Source organism: Calonectris borealis, chromosome 5 (genome assembly GCF_964195595.1).
Source record: "Calonectris borealis chromosome 5, bCalBor7.hap1.2, whole genome shotgun sequence".
Lineage (NCBI taxonomy): Eukaryota > Metazoa > Chordata > Aves > Procellariiformes > Procellariidae > Calonectris > Calonectris borealis.
Genome location: NC_134316.1, coordinates 29,120,363 through 29,141,189, shown reverse-complemented (window position 1 = coordinate 29,141,189; position 20,827 = coordinate 29,120,363). Strand labels below are relative to the sequence as shown.

Genomic DNA, 20,827 nt, shown 5'->3' with positions numbered 1-20,827 from the left:
ATGGGAAACATTTAAAGCTTTGCTACTTATTTTTTATTTTTGATAGCTCTTTATTATTAAGAGCTGAAAAAGCTTTAGAGGAGGTAGACCTATCACTATTGCTATTGACTAAAAACTGCTTATCTAGACATGTGACGCTTTTTCTGTGTTTATTTAACACAGTTTAATCCTTCACTTTTGGTGATTTTTTTTTTCTATAATGGGGATTCTGGAATATACTTCATCTTATGATCAACTAGTGACTGTTTTCTAGTGGAACAAAGATCCTTGCCTTGTAATAGGAACTGGTATGCTCTTATGGAAGGACTTGAGGTGAATGTAAGTAAGTGGTAAATAGTAGCTTACAAATCTGGTTATCTATTTTTAGGAGGAAGAGGAGGAACAGGAAAACAAGATGTCAGAAGAAGCAGAAAGACAGCATCAGGAACAGCAGAACAAGCTGCAAGCTGAAGCTCTTGTCCAGACAGACCAGCCTGAAGCAACAGCATGCACTTCATTCGTGAACGTAAACTTCGAAAATGAGAGAGATTGCCAGTCTGTTGGGGAAAATGTTAAACAAGATGTAGTTCCTGTCCCTCCTTAAGTGTAAAGCTCTGTATAATGTAGGAAATAGGAAGTGTCAGGTGTCACAATCTGGCTATAAGAAGCAGGAAAAATAGGATTATACTCGTTCAGTGAAATACAACTTCTAGCATTCTTATTGATCAGGAGAGAGCTAGGCGGTGTCTGTTCCGTCTGTCTGCCTAATAAAGGCTGAGGCATTCTGCCAAATTGGCACTTCGGTTAAAATGAAAATTGCACTACAAACATGTGATCTAAAATTGAATGTGTGAGCTAATTTCTGTGTAAAGCAAGTAAAAATGTCTTTTCTTTGAATTGCTGTGTCTCTAACACCTGTGGATTGCAGATGCAATGCTGTTTCCTACTTCTAAACACCTATTTCTGATTTGCACATTGTTTGCAACTCGGCTCTCTATGAATAGATTAATAGGAATGAATATCCTGTAACTCACAAGTCATTATAATAGCGTCTGACTTCCCCTATTTATTGTCACTATTGTATGCATGTATTTCTTTTCTGTTGTTGTTTAACACAAGAGATGTTAGATTTAGTATTAATTAGATTTAAGGGTCCACTGATGGTTTTTTTAATGAAAAAAAAACTTTAAAGGAGGCTGTAAACACGCTTAAGAACTTATTAACAAGTACCAGCACTCTTGGAGGCTACTAGTGCTCAGCTGCTCCATTCAGTGCTGTAGCAAAGTACAGAACTAGCATCAGTGTAAGATGTTCTCACGCCAAGTCCAAGAATTAAGAGACCCACCTGCTTGAATACTTTACATGCTCTGAATGGTCCTGGGAAATAAACTAAAGCCTTGCTAAATTATACTGAATGCACTGGACACTATGTACGGTACCAATCTAGAACCGTGAAAACTTTTTTGGACATAGATTATCTGAGTCAGTGTACTTGATTAACCTAAACAGACTATTTGTTTAATGTTAAATTACCAATAAGGAAGGGATGTGCCACTGCAGATGTTTTCCCCCCCTCTAGCACAGAATACGTAAGTAACTGGAAATCACAAAACCAAACTTACAGTTCTTCCTTTTTCTTAAATAAACAAAACACTTTGTTGCAGTACTGCAACAACAGTAATTTTTATTTTTGTCTAAGTGAAACGCAGGTAGCTCCAGAGCTTTTAAATACCAGTTAAGGCTATTTTACAGCAATGACGGCCATTCTATTTGTAGCTTGTAAAAGGTGAATGATTTACTTTGCGACAATCAGATGTCAGTGCCCCAGTCATTTTCTATAGAGCATCGTTGTAGATAAAGGGGCAGAGAAGCTGCACTAGTTGCCATGTGAAACATTACTTCTGTCCTTGAGATTTCTAAAAAAAAAATTTAAAAAATAGTCCTCAGTGAAATTTTGTGTTGGGTATCATCCTATGTCCCTGGCCTTGGTCCCACTCCCAACTAACTAAGGAGCCTGAGGTAATACCAGAGGCCGGGTAAGTTGGCTATTCGTCTCCAGAGTTCAGGTCTGTATTTCAGACAACCCTCTGGCTGAACTAGTGTCCTGTAGAGCACAAATGCCTTCTCCTCTCATCTGCCCTTAGCATTCCAGCGCTATAGAAAGTCTTCTGAGGAGGGTTCAATCATCAGCTCTATTCCATCTGTTTTGGTACTCTGTTCTTTGCCTCTTTTTGAGTTGTAAGACAGAGGGTGCTGACAGCTGTGTAAAATCATTACTTAGCCCTGAACATCTGCAAGGGAGAGCTTGGTTCAACACCTGGGGAATACACAGAAAAACAGCTTGTTGGGAGTTCTTATACTGTCAAATAGAAAGCCTCACATAGCTCAAGTAAAACCTTTACAGCTGAAGGATGCTTTGTTTTCTGCCAAGAAATCAATGATGTCAGTTGCGTTGGGTTTTTCCTTCCTCTCCCTATCTGTTGCATCAGAAATGCTCTCACTGCCTTGGGTTTGAACTTCTTTGTATAAAACACTATATTACTCACTGTGCCTTAACTTAATCCTTCCTTCAGTTTTTTGCAAACTGTATGAAAGTGGTTACTTTCATAATGGTTTAATTTTTCTGTAAATGCATTAATTCGTTATTTTATATTTAATATAATTCTTGAACTGGAAGTTGGCCATGGCTTTTCCTTTAAGACTGTGTGGTCTTTGAAACTCTATGCCTGCAGGCAGGAACATGTGCCTGTTCACTGTTTTCATCTTTACTGAGTGACACATCCTGGCAGAATGTGGAAGCACGAAAGTTCAAAATATCATACTACGCCTGCCCCTTCCTTACAATCTCATGTAGTACTTGTTAATGTACTCAATGTGTTCAGCACTACCTCAAACTAATAAATAATCCAGGATCGCAACCACCTCTGGCCTGGAACTATTGTAGTTTGTCCTGGTTTAACCTGGCAGGCAGCCAAATACCATGCAGCCGCTCACTCCCTCCCTTCCCCCCCCCCCCAGCGGGACAGGGAGAGATCAGAAGGGTGAGAGTGAGAAAAACTCGTGGGTTGAGATAAAGACAGTTTAATAGAACAGAAAAAGGGAAAATAATAATGATAATGATAGAATATACAAAATGAGTGATGCACAATGCAATTGCTCACCACCCGCGCTGACCGATAACCAAGTAGTGATCGGTACTTCCTGGATCAGGCCTACCCTTCATATACTGAGCATGACGTCACATGGTATGGAATACCCCATTGGCCAGCTGGGCTGGCTGTCCTGATTATGTTCCCTCCCATCTTGTGTACCTAGCTCAGTCAGTAGGCACGGGAGCTGTCCTTGGACTAGGAGGGCACTTAGCAACACACTGATGTTTTCAGTTGTTATCAACATTCTCCTCATACTAAATCCAAAACACAGCACTAGGAAGAAATTTAACCCTATCCCAGCCGAAACCAGGACACAGTTTTATCTGAAAGTTGAAACTTTTCTACAGCTTTGTTAAAGAGTAAGAGTTTCACTGCTTTAACTACTACTGTAGCTCAGCTGTACAATTAAGTTAAATTACATAAAATACTTGCACAGGAGGTTAAGTTGGTGAAAGCCTTCATACAGGTGTTTGAATTAGTTTTAACTAGACCTAAAGCTAGTGCAGTTTTATTTCTGTAAGGAACTTCTTAAGAATTAGGTAACTATTCCGTCAGTTCAATAGTTGTTTATTTATCCTTTCTGTTAGACACTTAAAGCCGGACACATATAGAAGAAAAAGGCCTAAACTCTTTACCTCTTACTGAAGACTTTTGCCTTTACAGCAGAAGGCTCAACAGTGCTATCGTTAGAGGAAGCCATACAGAATGCAGTGGGAGGCTTGGGATGGCTGAGTGGATACAGGCCAGTGCTGAAGATACCAAGAACCACATCCTTACTTCAAGGTCAATTCATTTAGACTAGGGTATTCAAATAAGAATAGGGCTCAGTACACAGGGAAAAAGTTCAAAAATATTTATTAAAAAAAAAAATTACCTCTTAAACAACACTTGCTTTTTTGGTTTCAGAAATTAGTTCTGCGATTCCTGTATGTACCACATTTTATATTGTATGGGGCAGCATGGGGGGAAGGGGAGGGAAGTAAAATGGAAGAGGCATTGATTCGAATAATGAATGTTCCCAGCTTCCAGCAGTTGGTGCGTCAGATTGAGATATCTCTATGGATACAGTCTGCTCCTGTTCAAAAGTCACGTATCATCAACATCAGCAGTGTTGTCATTATCACTTGCCACAAGGACCTCTCTGTTCTCGTATGTCCAGAACCCATTCAGATCAATTAGAATGCTGGTAACAGTGTCTCCTTGACTGCTATTGATTAAGTCTTGAAGGGAGATTTTGTAAGGATCCTTAGGCTTCACCATATCAAAGATTTCATCCTATGAAAGAAAAGTCAAAATTGGGGAAAAAAACCCCACACATTAATGAGCAGAATAACAGCTACTTTATACCATATACAGAATGATGTTTGGGTAACTACTGCCACCCACACCGATTTACAAAAAAAAAAAAAAGCTGTTAAGTCCCAAAGCATTCAAGATACAAAGCACAATAATTGGCTACAGACAGGATCAGTGTGCTCAGCTCCCACGTCTCAAATAAGAATTTGATTTTCTGGGAGGCTTTGGCCTCAAAGTGGCAACATGAAACTCAGTTGGCTTGTATAAGCTAAGTTTTATAGAAGCTCTTGTACTTCTTTTTTTAAGCACTAAAACTCCTAAATGTAAAGTAGGCAGTAATAAAGAGAGTTTTATAGACAGGTCTTTTTAGTCACCAGTCTGCTGCCCCCGCACCGAGGATGATCCTGAACCATAAAATAGACATACCAAGTATCTTCACATGTAAGGCACAGCAACATGTATTTAACAGGTACTTTGTCTATTAGTAAGGAAACTACTAGAACAGTTGTGTACCAGATTTCTTACAGAGCAATTGCTGAATAGAAAGACATTTTCAAACCTATGAGCAGGAAAAGTCAGATCATCTCTGCTACTCTGCAAGTAAATATGCAACAACCTAGGAACTACGATATAACATAAGTAAATTATGAAATGCTTATTCAAATATTTCACATAGTACTCTGTTCAGTAAAACTGACCTTGACATCCTGAAAAGAAACTGGTTCCTGTCCATGGATTTTCATTTGTTCCTGAATAGCCTAGGAAAAAAAAGAAGAGTTAGGAATAGGTAGTGCAGTATTATACTGACACTGTATGAAACTGTTTTAATGCTTCTGCATCTTAAGCTGTATCGCCATGTAACGAAGCATTCATGGTACAGCTTGCAATCAATCCTCTTCCACAAGTGAGGCAGGGGTGAGTTAAAGCATAATCAATGATACGCATCTCTAGGTTCACCGTTCTTAGTCAATATGGTAGGAATCCAACTTTCATTATGACCAGTGTTTGAGCACTCTGCAAATGGGATATGCAGACACCTGAATATTATCACTCAACACGCAAAGCTTAAGACAGTAATACACTCAAACCAGAAGGTTCAGTTTCTGACAAACTGTGAAATACAGACTAGGGAAAGAGAGAAGGGAAAGGACCAACCAGCAGACAGACAAAGCAGTGGTGGCTACTCACACTTTCAATTACTTTGAAAATGGAACATGTATTCTGGTTGATCAAACAATAATGTGAGCGAGATGATATAATTGTCTATTTGAGCATTTGTCCATGCATGGAAGGTACTCCCACACTTACGCTAGCAGAAAACCAATTATTCACAGAGCCAAAAAGAAGCGTTCTGATTTCAAGGAAAACTCAGAACATTCCATTTCCAAAAGTTTAAAGGAGGGACGCATTTTGGAGTATGATCAAGCATCTGCTGTAGTTGAGGAATCTTTTCAATAGTTAAGCCATAGGGTAAGTATGTAACAGGAGACATGCACAAAAATAGCTGTGCAACAGTAGCTTATGTAGAATTACCTTGTTAAATTGTTTTCGTATTAGAATCACTTATGTACTATGACAACACTAACATTCATGGTTTTGTAAAATGTAGAACTGTAGATTAACATCCTTTATTAAAATCAGAGTCAGAGACAGTTGATATGGCCCCTGGCCTCCCTGAATGCTACTGCCATGTGAACTGAAGTGGAGAAAGTGGTGGGAATGGTGAGCTGTAAAAGCAGGCAGAGAAGATGAGTCATTCCTTAGTTTCTCTAGGATCCTTAGTATTGCCAAGTCCCGGCCCAATAGTTTCCCATCAAGCATACAACACAGCTACAACTACTAAACAAAGTTCATGATGAAGTTCAAAAGGCACATGCAAAAATCCCGCCTGCACCTGCAGCAGAATAAGCCTGGAGCGGTAGCTCCAGGGGCCAGCTGGCTAGCAGCAGTTTGGCAGGAAAGGTGCTGGAGGTCTTGCTGCACAAGAAGTTGAACAAGAACCTGCAGGGTGCCCCTGTAGTGATGAAGGCAGATAAATACTGGGCTGCATTAGTACAAGCACAGCTAGCAGGTTCAGGGAAGTGATTATTCCTCCTGACTCGACATTTGGACACAGTACTCCAAATGCAGCCTCACAGCTTTGGGCTCCCCTTTGTGAGACACTGACAAACCAGTGGGACACTGGGACAACACTGGAGGGCTATCAGAATGCTTGGGGGGCTAAAGCACAGCACAGCTGAGAGGAGAGGCTTGAGATGGGGATTAATTCACCTGGAGAATAGAAGGCTGGGGTGGTGGGGGAAATCTCATTACTATTTTCAACTACCCAGCAGGTGGTTAGAGACAACACAGCCAGACTCTTCTTGGAGACACACAGTGAAAGGGCAAGAGGCAGCAGACACCGACTGCAGCAAGAGGCATTCCAATTACACAAAGATGGGAGAAAGGGTGAGGGGAGAAAAGTCATCTCAGTCAGGGTAGTCAGACACTGGAACACACTGCCCAAAGAGGCCGTAGAGTCTCCCTCCTTGGCGACACCCAAAACTCGCCCGGACAAGGCCCTGAGCAATGCGACCTAACCATGAAGCTGGCCCTGCTCTGAGCAGATGATGGCAGCAGGGGACCTCCAAAGGTCCATTCCACCCTAAATTATTTGATGGTTCCAAGGCACTAAAAGAAAAAAAAGTTGTGGGGTTTTTTGGAGGGTTTGTTTGTTTTTAAAAAAGAAAAAGCCTTTCCTTTTTAGAAAAGGTATTCCAGATAAGAAGTCTTATTTTTACAAAATGATATGGTTGTAGTCACTATCAAAGTTCACGTTCAGCTGAAGACTTTTTACAATCTAGAAATAATGTGGATATAAGATTATGCCTTGAGCAGGCCTGAATGCTTTACTTAATGAGCTGAATAAAGTATGTACCTTGTTCATCATTCTTTGAGCATATAGCTAAGTACAACATTGTTTATTTTTACAGTTATAATACAAAGATCCACATAAAGAAAATTGAAGTACTTGTCCCTGTGTCTGAAGAGACATCACTGAAGGGATCTTGTACATGAAAAAAAGCATCACCCTCATAACTCAGCCTAAACCATCCACAGCAAAAATACTATTTTACAACATGACATTTCCCTTCCCAAGATACCTCGGGTATCTATCAAAAAAACAAGACAAAACACCAAAACAGCCAGGTCTCCCAAAACCAAAACGACCACAAGCTAGAACAAAAAAACACTCACATACAACTAACAATTTGGAGAAAGATTTTACAAGCGTTAGGCTAATTTTAACAGCAACTACAAAAATTTAAGCTTATTTTAAATCTATTCTGGGAGCAACAGGTAAAAATACAGAATATGAAAAATGCAAGAAGCTTTTTGCAATCAATATATTGAATGAAAAATCCCACAGCTGTACAGGCCCATCACTGCATGTCATTATTTTCATTTCTTCTACTGAATTTTAGGATTACAGTGGAAATTAAAACCATGGGCAATAACCAATTAGAACCATCACAGGAGATTTTAATAGGTAATCATTAGGCAATTTTAGGACAATTTCAATTTAAAAAAAAAAAATCAATAGAAAATATTTTTCCTAAACGAAATCAAAACAGTTAATTTCAACTGCACATAAAATGTTGAAAATACCTTTTGAATTCTTTCCAAGTTTTGGAATATTTTTTTTAATATTTTAAATCTTCTTAGAAGTAGTTACTAGCCTCCCAGTGGGTATTGGTAATTTAAAGTGATTTCCTGCAGATCTGCATGCAGAAGCACACAGGCTATAACACTATAAACACAGAAAATGACCTACCTGTATAAAGAGACTTACCCTGAAGAAATAATTAAGAGAAAAGACATTCAGGTATCCTTTGTTCTCTATATCAAGCAGTTTGAAAATATATTGCAGAGCTGCAGGCTCCTTTCTGTTTTCTAATGCAAGCACAAAGTCCAGGTAGGTTTTATAGTCCTAAAAGTAGATACAATCATGTTTATTACAGTCTTCTTTCTAAATTGATTTTGTAAGCAGGAACTTTATAATTGGCAGCTATTTCATTGTGGGGGATCAGTCTATGGTCTGAAAAAGACAACGTGAAATAGAAAATGGCTGCTACCACCAACATGAACAGAAAAGTTAGTTTTTAATGACTGCTGACAATAGGAAATCCTGCCATTTTAGAGGTAAAATAGGATTCCAAGCATAGATCCAAATTAAACATGCTATATACACTTTATATAGCAATGTTTAATACATCTTTAGACTGCCGAACATACCCAACTAGTGAAAAAAAACATATAAAAGGTTTTCATTACCACAAATCAAACATGCAGTGGCAGTAAGCCTACCGTTACCAAACGGTGAACTATATGGCCAATTATAGTATATAATCTTTAGACCAGAGTAGGTAGTTTAGCAAATCATGTTGTCGAAGCATTACTAGACATCACAAATATGTATCACGCTTTTCTTTTTCATTAGTACTGATTCTTGGTTTCCCGAACAAGATATAGTTGTGACAAGGACAGAAATCCTTCAGTCCTATGTACACAATAACCCTCTCTACCTTAAACACCAAAGAGTTGTGCTGCCATTCTGAGGGAGCTTGACAGGCTGGAAAAAATGGGCTGCCAGGAGCCCCATCAAGTTCAACAGAGGGAATGCAAAATTCTGCATTTGGGGAGGAATAAGCCCGTGCACCAGTACATGCTGGGGGCTGACTAGTCAGAAAGCAGCTCTGCACTGACGGACCCGGGAGTCCTGATGGACAACAAAACTGAACATGCGCCAGCAACGTGCCCTTGCAGCAAAGGCTGCCGACAGCATCCTGAGCTGCATTAGGAAGAGCTTTGCTGGCAAGTTGAGGAAGATGATCCTTCTCCTCTACTCAGAATTGCTTAGTCCACATCTGAGCATTGGGTCCTGTTCTGGTCTCCCCCGTACAAGAGAGAGACGGACCTACTGTAGCAGGTCCAGCAAAGGGCAACTAAGAGGACCCCTCATGACCTCAATCATTCCGTGGATTTTACAAAAAACTGCTCAGGTGGCAGAAGGACTGTATAGTGAATCTGTAATTTAATCACTTTTAGAGTTCAGTCATCTGAATGCAGACAAGAAGAGTAGCAATACGTTAAGTAAAGCTTTCAAAATAAATATACATATAAGTTTTTATTTTAACTCTAATTTAGTTAGAGTCCCCATTTTTCACAGCTATGGAAAGCTTACAGCAAAAACCATTGTGGTCTTCATGAAGAAGTGGACAGGTTAGCTAACTTGCACTAGTCTCAAGTGTGCCACTTCGGTTCTCTTTAAAGAATTATGTGTAACTAAAAAGCATGGCTACATCTATACATTTTTTCAACATGCACTTTATGTTACTGAATCTACACGAAGCTTTATCCTAGGCTGTTTGGATTTTGTGTCACCTCTGCTTTTCAAAACAAGCAACATGCCTTTAAGTCATGCTGCGATCACATTGCTGTTAAGAAAATTAATTTTCTAATCTGCTGCATGGTCATTTGTGTGCACAATGATAAACACAAGTTACTTTACCTCAAGCTACTCTTTAAAATAAAGATACTGATTACGACGTATTTCCCGTCTCAATAAGCCAAAGCTTTTATATTGTGAACAAATTGAAAATATGTGATTACCATTTCACCATCATACGTTAAGCATTCCTGAAAGACACGATCCAAAAATATGTTGGTCAGAGTCCCTGTTCCATACCGGGACAGTTCTTCTTTGCTGAGCATGCCATTGTGATCTTTATCAAGGTTTAAGTACTGGCCTAGGGAGGAGATACAGAGGGTGAAACATAATATACCTACATCAGCAAAGGAGTGTTTCAACAGAAAAAGAAAATTTAGCACTTTTTTAACATTAATTTAATTTTCATCATGAAGTTAATACAGTTAAGTGGGAATATGCCAGACCCACAATAATATTCATAAAGCATCATAAATGAGCACACAACATGGGAGGAGTTGGGAGGAAGCGGGATTCCCATAATGAGGTGTTAATAGTTCTACTCTAAGGTAATGGCTCAAAAGTAAAGGCTGTGTATACAGAGAAAGGAGCAGAAGGGTAAGAGCATATTATTTTAAACAGATCTGCTGTAAGCATGAAAAAACAAGAACTAAAGATGATGCAAAAGCATGAATAGAACAGTCAAAATAAAAGGTTACAGAGGAATGTTGTACCTTGTGCAACAAGCACAAAATGACAGAGGATAAAACCACGGTAAAGAGCAACAGTGGAGAACTGAAACTGTAAAGAAAGTCAGGAAGATATACTGAAAGGATGGCTACAGGAATTGAAAAGACAAGTTACAAGGAGGATTTAAAGGGAGAAAAACAGTGGAAAAATAACACTAAGAATGTGACTAAGTCATACAAGGTAGAGAGGAGAAGAAAAAAAAACAAAAGGGCAAAAAAAAAAAAAGCGTTCACATATAAAGGAACCTACCATAAACTCTTAATGCAGAAGGAGCAGAAAACCAATTTGTTTCTTGACTTTCTTTAGAAAGTTCTTCATCCCTTAACTACGTGAAACACAAAGTTAGAATTCAGAAAGAGTAAATTAAAATACAATAGGGTATGCTAAGAGATCTTTACCTCCAGTAAATCATCCAGGAAGCTGCAAGCCAAAATATCCTGTATCTTTATCTTCCCTGCAGCAAGAAAAGGAAAAGACATTTTAACAGTCGCCCACCTAACACATCCATTTGACTGTTATCATTTAGGTATGAAGTATTCTGAGCAGAAAAAAAATGCCTTTTTAAAAAACCAAAACAAAAAAAAACCAACTTCTAACATCCACGATAAGGCTGTAATTTAAGAGATAAAATAAAAATAGCTTTTAAAATGACGGAATAAAACTAGCCTGATATTAGCACAAGAGGAGTTATCCTGAGGCCTTAAAACCCAGAAAACGGTATTAAAAAAATGCGAGTGTTCAACATCAACTCAAAATGTAAAATAAAAATGCAAACAAAGCATGCTTAAAACATTTGTTGGAATAACAGAGTCTCTTAAGTGATGTGATACTTTTACATCTTCAGAAACCACAGACGTGACACGAAGCCAAGGTGGCAGAATGCACTTCTGCTGGTGTAGCTTTGACTGGTGCACAGGCACTGCACAAATAGCTGTGCAAAATAATGGCATTATAACTTCACACACCCTCTCTCTACATGTTTGTAATTACCTCTGCCAGAGGCTGCTGCCCACACAACTCTGATGTCTTCGAGTGGCACAGCTAGATCTTGAGAACACATGCAGTTTGTGACTTAAGTCAAGGGCATATGAAAAAGCAAACTGTTGTCCAAGGGAGCTACATCTGTAATAAGGATTAGCAGCCATAATTGCAAACCTTTTCTAATGAGTTTACATGGTGCACGCAAATTTAGTCACGGGAGAAGCACATCACAATAAGCATTCTTAAGCATTTCCACAGCCCTGTGGATGTTCTGCCAAGCAGTTCTGTTGTTAGTTACTGTGTTTTCTATTCACCTAAACACTTATAAAATTAGCTACTGCTAACGATGCATTATGATGAAACAATATCTTATTTGTCAGTTTCTAGGAGGTAACTCTATAGGGCCACAGCTGATGGCTATCTCATAGAAATTCATTAGCTGTAGAAGTAGATTATTAGACCCACGTAAAGACTCATGGCCTTCAGTGGAGATTAATCTTCAAATACAAGATTGCTGAACAAAAGCCTGCAAAGACAACTACGTGTTACTTTGAAAACACAAGTAGCTTCAGTGGAAACATTTTAAAAGTGAAAATACTCCGACATATTCAGAATTTTTAAAACATGGACCTACCTGTTCTGAGAGGATCCAGAAAGAAGAAGAACTTTCTAACCGCTGTGCAGACATAGAAGGAGTAAAAAGATTTTTCTAAACCATCCAGTTGTGGCAAAGTAGGGATGAGTTCCAAAATATAGTTTTCTAAATCCTGCAGAATTAAGAAAGAAAAGAAAACAAGCTTTAAACACTACTGTTGTTGCATGTTTGCTACATTCCACCCTGGCTTTCAAGTATATTTTGTTAAAAATACAATCCTGCAACAATGCAGGAAAGAGCATGAAAGCAGGCAAAAAAGCTTCTGTCTCTGTGCAAGAAATCCTAGGTTACATACATGCACATGTGATGCCATGACTGAAACAGTCTACAAATAAAGCAGAATGTTAACAAAGTAGATGATATTTACATGTAAATATAAATGCATTCAACTGTACCTTTTTCAAATACCAATGCATAACTCCTAATTGGATTATCCTATTGCTGAATATTCTTTAATAGACCTTTTTTAAGCAGAGTGGTAACTAGAACCTTCTTATTTATTTTATAATATTAACTCCTGTTAGAACAGGAGAATAATTCATTGAGGCCCACTCTACCCATCCTTTTTTGTGATTTTTACTATATCCTACTAAATCTACTAAAGTGCTAATGACATGAAACCTTGATACCTACGATCTTTTTTTCAGAGAATTACCCATATTTTAAAAAGGCTAGCAGCACTCTCACCACCAAATCTCTAGAATATAGAGATTGCTATTTATCCAAACAAATGTGCCCACTCCAAACCTAGATTATGATATAAGCTTTTATGAGACAAGACTGGAAGAAAATTGGAGCCTTTTTGATGTTCTGTTGTTTGAGCAAAGACAGACATTAAGTTAATCAAGAATTTACTTACTGATTCTCTGAGGTAGCCCTGTCCTGCCACGTCATATAAACTGAGACCTATTCTTGTCTGATGAAGCCATACTGTAAAACAGAAAACAGAATTACAATGCAAGAAACCTAGGGGTTTTTTGAGGCCTCACCAAAATTTGAAGTTATTCTAAAGGCCCAGGGCACTGTTGGATGTTAAGTGCCTCTCTCTATTTCCCATTTTTCTGAGATTTAAGCAAAGCCATGACATGTACCAGCCCTGCTTAGAAACACCATTTCAGTCTCTAAGTTGGCGATATATGGTATGCTGTGGCCAAGACTGCCTTATAATAACTTATAATAACTTATAATAATGAGCAGACACCACATTTTATCTGGCACATGGAATCATATGGATTTGTTCTCTCTCGCTGACCTAGAGATATGTGTAGCAGTGCATTTTCACTGCATTAAAAACAGCTGTACAATGTCATATGCAGATTGCTTGTCAGACTGCTACAGCCCCTTGTGCAGCATGAGACACTGCAGCTACAGCCAAAGGTCCTGCCCTCACTTCTGAGTTACAACAAGAGAATTAGAATAGCACAAGCATCTATTTTTGCGATGAGAAGACGCCTTAATCAGACCATCTACAGGACAATGTGCTTGAGGCCATTGTTAAAGCACAGTAACAGAGACGGAGTACAGATTAGGCATAAAAACCTACTATTCACACACTCCATGTTAAATTTAACTTGCATTTTATGAAGAAACAGTTTAAAAGTTCCTCTTACGAAATACAAACTGCGCTTCGTCTCTTCAAGGTAAGTGTTTGTCAAGATGGACTAAATATCACTCAGAGATGACAGAGGTTATACGGTTATGCTGTTTCTTTGTTGGCTAAGTTTAAAGGTAAGTGCATCATACACCCTGAAGTGATTCAAGACGCTTTTACTAGCTTGACTTGTTTGGACAAAGCCAACAGACTTGACCAGCTTTCCTCCTGAAGGGGGAGAGTCTCTCGTGCCCTCCCAAAAGGACTGTGTAGATCATTAAGAAAGAGGAAGAAAGGCTGTAATCCATGGACTGTAGGAAATCCTACAGATGGAGGTAGGACGGAGAAAGACAGAATGCTACGTGTTCAGCACAAGTATGTGAATACATACAGCTATTCCTAAAACTTAACAAGCATATCAAAGAAAAACCCCAAAAGCTCATTAATGAGTTCAGCTGATTAGAAAATACCATCACACACCCGAGGCACAGCAGTTTAAGATGTTTTAAGCTCAGGGCAATATGGCCTCTCCCCTGCTGCAGCACCACTCCGGAGGCTGACCGCTCCGCTGCAGGAGCGTCATCAAAACAAGGTGAAATGTGGGAGTGCGCTACCCCAACTTGGATCAGCTCAAGCAGCTGCACAGTAACTCCCTTCATCATCTGTTACTTTCCTCTCCTTTCAGTGCCACACTGAAGGACATCTAGCAGTAAATACAGATGGAAATCACTAATTACAATCTAAAGTATTAACTGAAAGTTCCTACAGGAATTTAAGTTTTTTCTTCCTTTAGTACCTGGCCTGGTCTTTAGCCCTCATATGGAATGCTGTACAACAGACAATAGAAATTATCTCAGCTACTGCACAGACATGCTACTGGGCTAACTTTATTAGGCAATTCTAATGCTGTAAGCTAGCAAAACCAAGGATCCTTATTCAACTGACCCAAGAGGGACTTGCAAACAAACACTACAATGGGACCTTACGTTGGCCAGAGCGTGAAAATGAAATCTGATTGAGATGGGACATGCCAAAAGGTTTCCTATCTCTAAATTTGCTGGGTTTTTTGGTTTTGGTTGGTTAGTTGGGTTTTTTGGTTGTTGGTTTTGTTGCTTTTTTTTTAGAAAAAAGGTATCACCATAAATACACAAGACGTACAACTTCTGGGTGAAACAAACGAAATAAAGAGCTCTGAAAGAATCTGTGGTGTCCATCTGGGTAGGTGTCCTGGTTTCGGCTGGGATAGAGTTAATTTTCTTCCTAGTAGCTGGTATAGTGCTGTGTTTTGGATTTAGCATGAGAATAATGTTGATAACACACTGAGTTTTAGTTGTTGCTAAGCAGTGCTTGCACTAAATCAAGGATTTTTCAGCTTCCCATGCTCTGCCATGTGCACAAAAAGCTAGGAGGGGGCAAAGTCAAGACAGCTGACCCAAACTGGCCAAAAGGGTATTCCATGCCATATGACATGATGCTCAGTATATAAGCTGGGGGGAGTTGGCCAGGGGGGCAGCAATCGCTGCTCGGGGACTGGCTGGGTGTCAGTTGGCATGTGGTGAGGGGTTGCACCACTTGTTTTTCCTGGGTTTTGTTCCTCTCTCTCTCGTTATTTTCCTTTTCATTACAATTTATTATTACTTTATTTTATTTCAATTATTAAACTGTTCTTATCTTAACCCATAAGTTTTCTTACTTTTGCTCTTCAGATTCTTTCCCACATCCCGCCGGGGCGGGGGAGGGCGGGGAGCAGGGAGGGTGAGCGAGTAGCTGTGTGGTGCTTGGTTGCCAACTGAGGTTAAACCACAACAGTAGGCCTTTCTGAAATGTATACAATTTTCACAGACTTCTTCACAAGTCTCCTATCCTGCAGCTTTTGGGTTTGCTGTTCGTTGCAAATGGGCCTATTACTCCTTTCTTGCATTCTCTGCATGTCTACTCACCAGGTTTCCTGCTCAACACATCTCTCATCCCTTGCACCACAAGTTTTTAAGTTAAGCAAGCTGAGCTGCTCTGGGGAAAGGTGCCATTCTCCCCTCCTGAAGGCTCTACCAGACCTAAGAATACAGTAGCCAGCGGGCAAGGCAATGAGGCAACCTTCCCTTCTGCTAGCCAGCCAGCCTCATCTTTTTCAATAAGATCTAATACAGATTAAAAAAAAAAAAGTTGCATTTTTCAGTTGTTATTTAAAAAAAAATTGTTATTTAAAAAAAAAAATAGCTGAAAACATGGTGAGGCTATAGTGACAAGCACAAGAACATATTGACATATTTGACAAGCACAGTTAGAAAACATAGATAACACCACACTGTAGAAGGAAAAACAGCAAACAAAGCTATCTGCTGCACAGTCTGATCAGAGCGGTTAGGACCACACTCACCACTAAACTTTACTGTTTTGCTCTTCACAATACTGCCTGAATAAAGGAAATCAGAATGACAATATACGTAACAAATAGATCAAGGCTATCTCTGGCTGAGAGGTGGATTTCAGAGGTAGGGTGAACTCCCACCTCCTAGTAACTGGAAGAAAAATCCCAAGCCTCCAGGAAAACAGCACTAGCAATCAAGGGCTAGATCTCACTGCTGTTGAAGAGAACAGCAAGTAATTAATAAAACTTAAAATAGCCTTGAAAATAAAACAACTTCTCATTAACACAGAAGAAGTATCAACTAACCTTTTCGCATGACATAATTGAAAAACTGCATGATAGATATCCTCCCATAGGGATCATTATGGAGTAATTTAGCAAAGATCTTAGCTGTGAAGAACTGCCTGTAAAACATAAACACAAAAGCTACTTCTATGCATCTGATTACACTGCACTGACAGATGCAGTTACAGTATCCAAAACTTACAAACACTTTAAAATACTGTTTAACAATATAGAATGTGTTCTGTGTATTCAAAGATGTTAATTTGCTACACTACACCCATCAAGTGGGATCCTACCAAGTAACAATGGTAAACTCAATAAAAAGCAGCTGCCTTTGCTGCTCATGAGACTCTTCAGTGATGTGGGACTTTTGAGAGCTTTCATTCAACTTAATTTCTCTTTAGTACAATATATTTGGTAGCTTCCAATCTTCTACAACAATATGCATATAAAAGGAACTGCCAATACTGACAACTAATCTGCTTCTGCCCAAAACCCAATCACAAAGCTACGTGCACAAAAGCAGTCTCCAACAGGAGCGTAAAGAAGGAATATTCACTGTATGCTGTACACGGAACATCTGGTAGGAAATTTTCCATCAGAAGATATTAGGGAAGGTTAGGCAATATCACTGGAGACATGATTTCCTCTTCAAATACAAAATGTGCTGTTTACTGGCCACTAACATAATAAAAATGCTCATGCTGGTAAGAATTTCTTCTTCAAAAGGATGCAGTACCCCTCTTGCAGACATCTCTATCAAAAGTTCCCTCAGAGATGTAGGGCAATACACCTTGGCAAGGATATAAAGCAACTAGTTCATCAAAAATTACATGGACATGATTTTATCTCACCATTAAACTGTTTCCGTCTATTTTAGCAACTGAAAGTTACAGCAGCACTTAGGTTTAGCCAAAGTAAGCACACACAAGAGACGAAAGCCTTACTTGCATTTAGGTCCAGCTTTTTCACCAACTTTCAAGAAGTTCTCATAGTTGATCATTGCTTCTTCCCCCATCATTGGTGATGTCTGATGTTTGTCCAGTAGAAACCATAGATTCTTAAAAGGCATTTATATTTGGTTAAGAAGATTTCTCTCTAGAGATGTCAGTGTTCTTAAGACATGTAAGGGCATCTGAGAAATGCAGCAAAAACATGGTTTTGCTGCAAGGTTATCTCAGTTAATCAGGACACACCATCAGTTCAGCCAGAAAAGCAAGCAAGTGATATTTTCACTGCTCTAAACTGGTGTTAAACACACACACAGACACACATTCTCTCTCACTCACTAGGATTTCTAGGGTCACATCCCTTTTGTCTTTGCACTGCAGTAAACTCAACCATCTTTGCAGTCTCTCTCAGTGATATGTAAACAGAACTTATTTCTTCTTCTGGGCCCACTAGAGAAATTGTGGGAATGTGCTGGAAAACCAGAAGCCATTGATTTTGTCCTCATGTACATCATAACGAGGAAGCTTTACACTGACATTACGAGCCCAAGCTATGCAGCACTTCAGCTTTAGCTAGTACTTCACAACAAGCCAATGTGCCCATATACAAAGCACCTTACCACAAGATTCTGTGGACAGACAGGAGATAATCAAACTCTGCAGAAAGAGGAAGTCTTCTCAGAAGCCATTACGAAACATACAGAAAATATTTTCTTACCTGCAGCTCTTCATTATCCAACAGCTCTCTACTTTTTCTTTGCAGAAAGACTGCTCTAGATTCTTCTCTTAATTTCTGAAGCAAGACTTCATCTTCAGCTGGCAGCTAGAAATATTGTGGCATTTTAATCTTCTGTATAGTGGTAGCATTCAAACACCACACATCTGGCAGGTACTCTTAGGTAGTCCTGACTCACGCACTCTGATGAAGCTGTTCACTTGACAGAAAATAACGACCTATCTACCAGAATGCTGTGTGGTACCTGCTTCTTCTACAGGCATATCACTTGCAGACCGTCTCAAAGTATTTCAATATTGAAATATTTATTTAAAGCTGGACATCTTTAACATGAGAGACAGAGACCTACCTCATACCTGATAACCCATCCAGTAAGCACTTTCCCCACAGCTGCAAGATAGGAGGGGTCACACATAAAAGACATTTCCTACCGTGTTTTTACTCAGGAGAGAGAAGCACTTTCTGTTCTGTGGTAGGCCTGACTCTCAAATGCGTGAATGTCTACTAGACTTGTTTTGGCCAACAAAACAGGTGAAAGAACACTTAGTGTGAAAGTTGTGCCGATGTTTACATGCAAAACTGTACAGCACTACCAGAACTTGGATGGTTGCATATGTATTCATCAACTGAAACATAGGTACTTGAGAACTTAATTGGCAGAAGCTTATGATCCTAAGCAATATGGGACCACGCGAAGTTAAGACAGCAGCTGAGCGGTCAAGTTGACAAATGCCAGCAATATCAAAATGTCAAACTTTTGCTCCCATATTCCCCCATCCCAATCTGATTCACCTCACACATAAGTTGCCAGACCAAGCATTTCTGCTGGATGATGCAAGCAACAGACCTATCTTTAGTCTGCAAGACCAATGACCCACCATTTTCATGAAGCACATCCCATTGTGATTAAGCAGAAACAGGAAGATATATATTTATAACACTGGTATGTTAAAATCTAGTTAAACCAGGAAGTTTCTCTGGAAGAGAAAGAGGACTTCCTATCGTTAGTAAACAGCCAAGCCTACCGCCTGATTAGCAAACTATTTCATGGCCTTTGATGAGATGCTTAGAAATTATTTGAAACTGCCAAAATCCACAATTGTACAAAACAAAAAATTATGCTCAGCAATCCACATCATTCACATTTCAATCTACTTAAGCATCTGAAGCTGAAGTGTCCCTTTGAATAAGCACAACTTTATAACACAGAATAGCCTCTTGTTGAAGTTTATCTGGATACCTCACTTACCCTGTAGTAAAAGCGTGGTATATTCGTATATGACGTATTGCCACTTTTTCTTCCTCCTTTCCACTCCATGTAATATTTTGTGAACAATTCCATTTCTTCATCTTTTAGCTCCTGTTCGCTCTTTTTGGCTGATTAACACAGAAAAGAATTTTTGTGTTGTTCTCCAAGCAGAGTTTTAATGTAACAAAGAGCTTGAAAAAAGGAGTTAATGCTGAGGCTTATACAGCTATGCTGTTTAGTAACACAAATATTGGGTGGAAATGAATGGAGCACAGGCCTATTGTGTAAATTATATAACAGATACATCGAATACGTCACACACTCTATTTGAGTATCTACAAAGCACCTCTTTCAGTAACTGTACACACCTGATTCTCTGTAGGGTATGCGATTGTAACAGATACCTGGTTATGACTGACAAAGCAGCAGCAGTCTTGTTTTATGGTGGTAGCACTCTTTAAGATACTGCTGACTGCAAGCAGCGGCATCACATCACCTTTCACCCTGTAGCATTAGGGGTGTCACTACACGCCCGCACAAGCTCTCCGTGGCCTCACTCACGCATAAAGAGACGCCAGCCAAAGCTGTCACAGGGGCACGCGCTGCAGACGAACCAGCCCTCACAGCACCAACGCCCCCAGGGCTCCTCGGTGCTCCTCAGCCCCGCCCCTACTGACACTAATCCCCCGAACAGGGGCGTCTGCTCCCCCGCAGAACCAGCCCGAGACCCGCGCGGCCCCCGCGGCAGCCTGCCCTCGCGGAACGAAAGCAACACCGGACAGGCCGCCGCTCGCCCCGCCACCCCGCCAGGCCGGACCCCGCACCCCCTTGTCACCGCAGGGCACCAGCGGCCGCGCTCACCCACGGGGGCACCTCCCCCGCCCGGCCCCGGCCCCGGGGCACTCACGGGCGCAGCGGGCGGCCAGGCGGCCCCGCAGGCTCCGCTTCCAGTCCATCCCCCCCACGGCGGCCGCCCCGTGCGCCCGGCGGCACGTGACCGCCGCAGCCGCCGCGCTCCGGCCGGCCGGACCCGCGCGCATGCGCGGTGCCCTGCCCGACGCGCCTGACCCTCGGAGCGCCGTGCCCGCAACCGATATGGCGGAGCAACCCCATCCGCCCTAACAGGGCGCGCGGGATCACGTGCCGACCAGCCCAGTGAGACGCGATTGGCTCCCAGTCCAGACGCGGGCCCGGCAGCGCTTCCGGGCGAGCGCGAGGCGAGCGCCCTGGCCGGCGCGTGTTCGCTTCTGCTGTAAGCGCCTCCCTGCCGGCGCCTCGCAGCGCCTCGCTGCCCATGGCCGCCGCGCACCGAGCGAGGTAGGCCCATCCCGGAGGGGTAAGGGCGCGGATCGCGCCGGGACCGCGCTT

At 40.7% G+C, this 20,827-nt stretch overlaps 3 protein-coding genes across 11 annotated transcripts in view; 2 read left to right on the top strand and 1 right to left on the bottom strand.

Moving 5' to 3' along the window:
• The window catches only part of LOC142082910 (signal recognition particle subunit SRP54), a 35,537-nt gene extending 32,882 nt beyond the window's left edge, over positions 1-2,655 (top strand). For all 5 annotated transcript variants that reach the window (XM_075151657.1, XM_075151655.1, XM_075151652.1 and 2 more), the window contains one exon: positions 368-2,655. In XM_075151657.1, the coding sequence (XP_075007758.1) occupies positions 368-583 (216 nt within the window). In that variant the 3' untranslated portion in view covers positions 584-2,655. The remainder of the gene's footprint in view (positions 1-367) is intronic.
• On the bottom strand, positions 1,156-20,514 carry PPP2R3C (protein phosphatase 2 regulatory subunit B''gamma). Of its 4 annotated transcripts, none has more exons than XM_075151658.1 (13): positions 20,367-20,514; positions 19,460-19,587; positions 18,193-18,297; positions 17,472-17,584; positions 16,546-16,643; positions 13,140-13,210; positions 12,260-12,392; positions 11,043-11,098; positions 10,894-10,969; positions 10,080-10,216; positions 8,260-8,397; positions 5,126-5,185; positions 1,156-4,406 (listed from the first exon to the last, which is right to left on the bottom strand). In XM_075151658.1, the coding sequence occupies exons 1-13, from the start codon at positions 20,497-20,499 to the stop codon at positions 4,218-4,220; spliced, it is 1,437 nt and encodes a 478-aa protein (XP_075007759.1). In that variant the 5' UTR covers positions 20,500-20,514; the 3' UTR covers positions 1,156-4,217. The 4 variants fall into 4 exon arrangements, with proteins under 4 accessions (XP_075007759.1, XP_075007760.1, XP_075007761.1 ...); XM_075151659.1 differs by having other exon boundaries at positions 20,321-20,404; XM_075151660.1 differs by lacking the exon at positions 20,367-20,514 and adding an exon at positions 20,284-20,362.
• PRORP (protein only RNase P catalytic subunit) overlaps positions 20,507-20,827 on the top strand; it is a 53,548-nt gene continuing 53,227 nt past the window's right edge. For both annotated transcript variants that reach the window (XM_075151648.1, XM_075151645.1), the window contains exon 1: positions 20,507-20,776. The gene's annotated coding sequence lies outside the window, so the exon portion shown is untranslated. The remainder of the gene's footprint in view (positions 20,777-20,827) is intronic.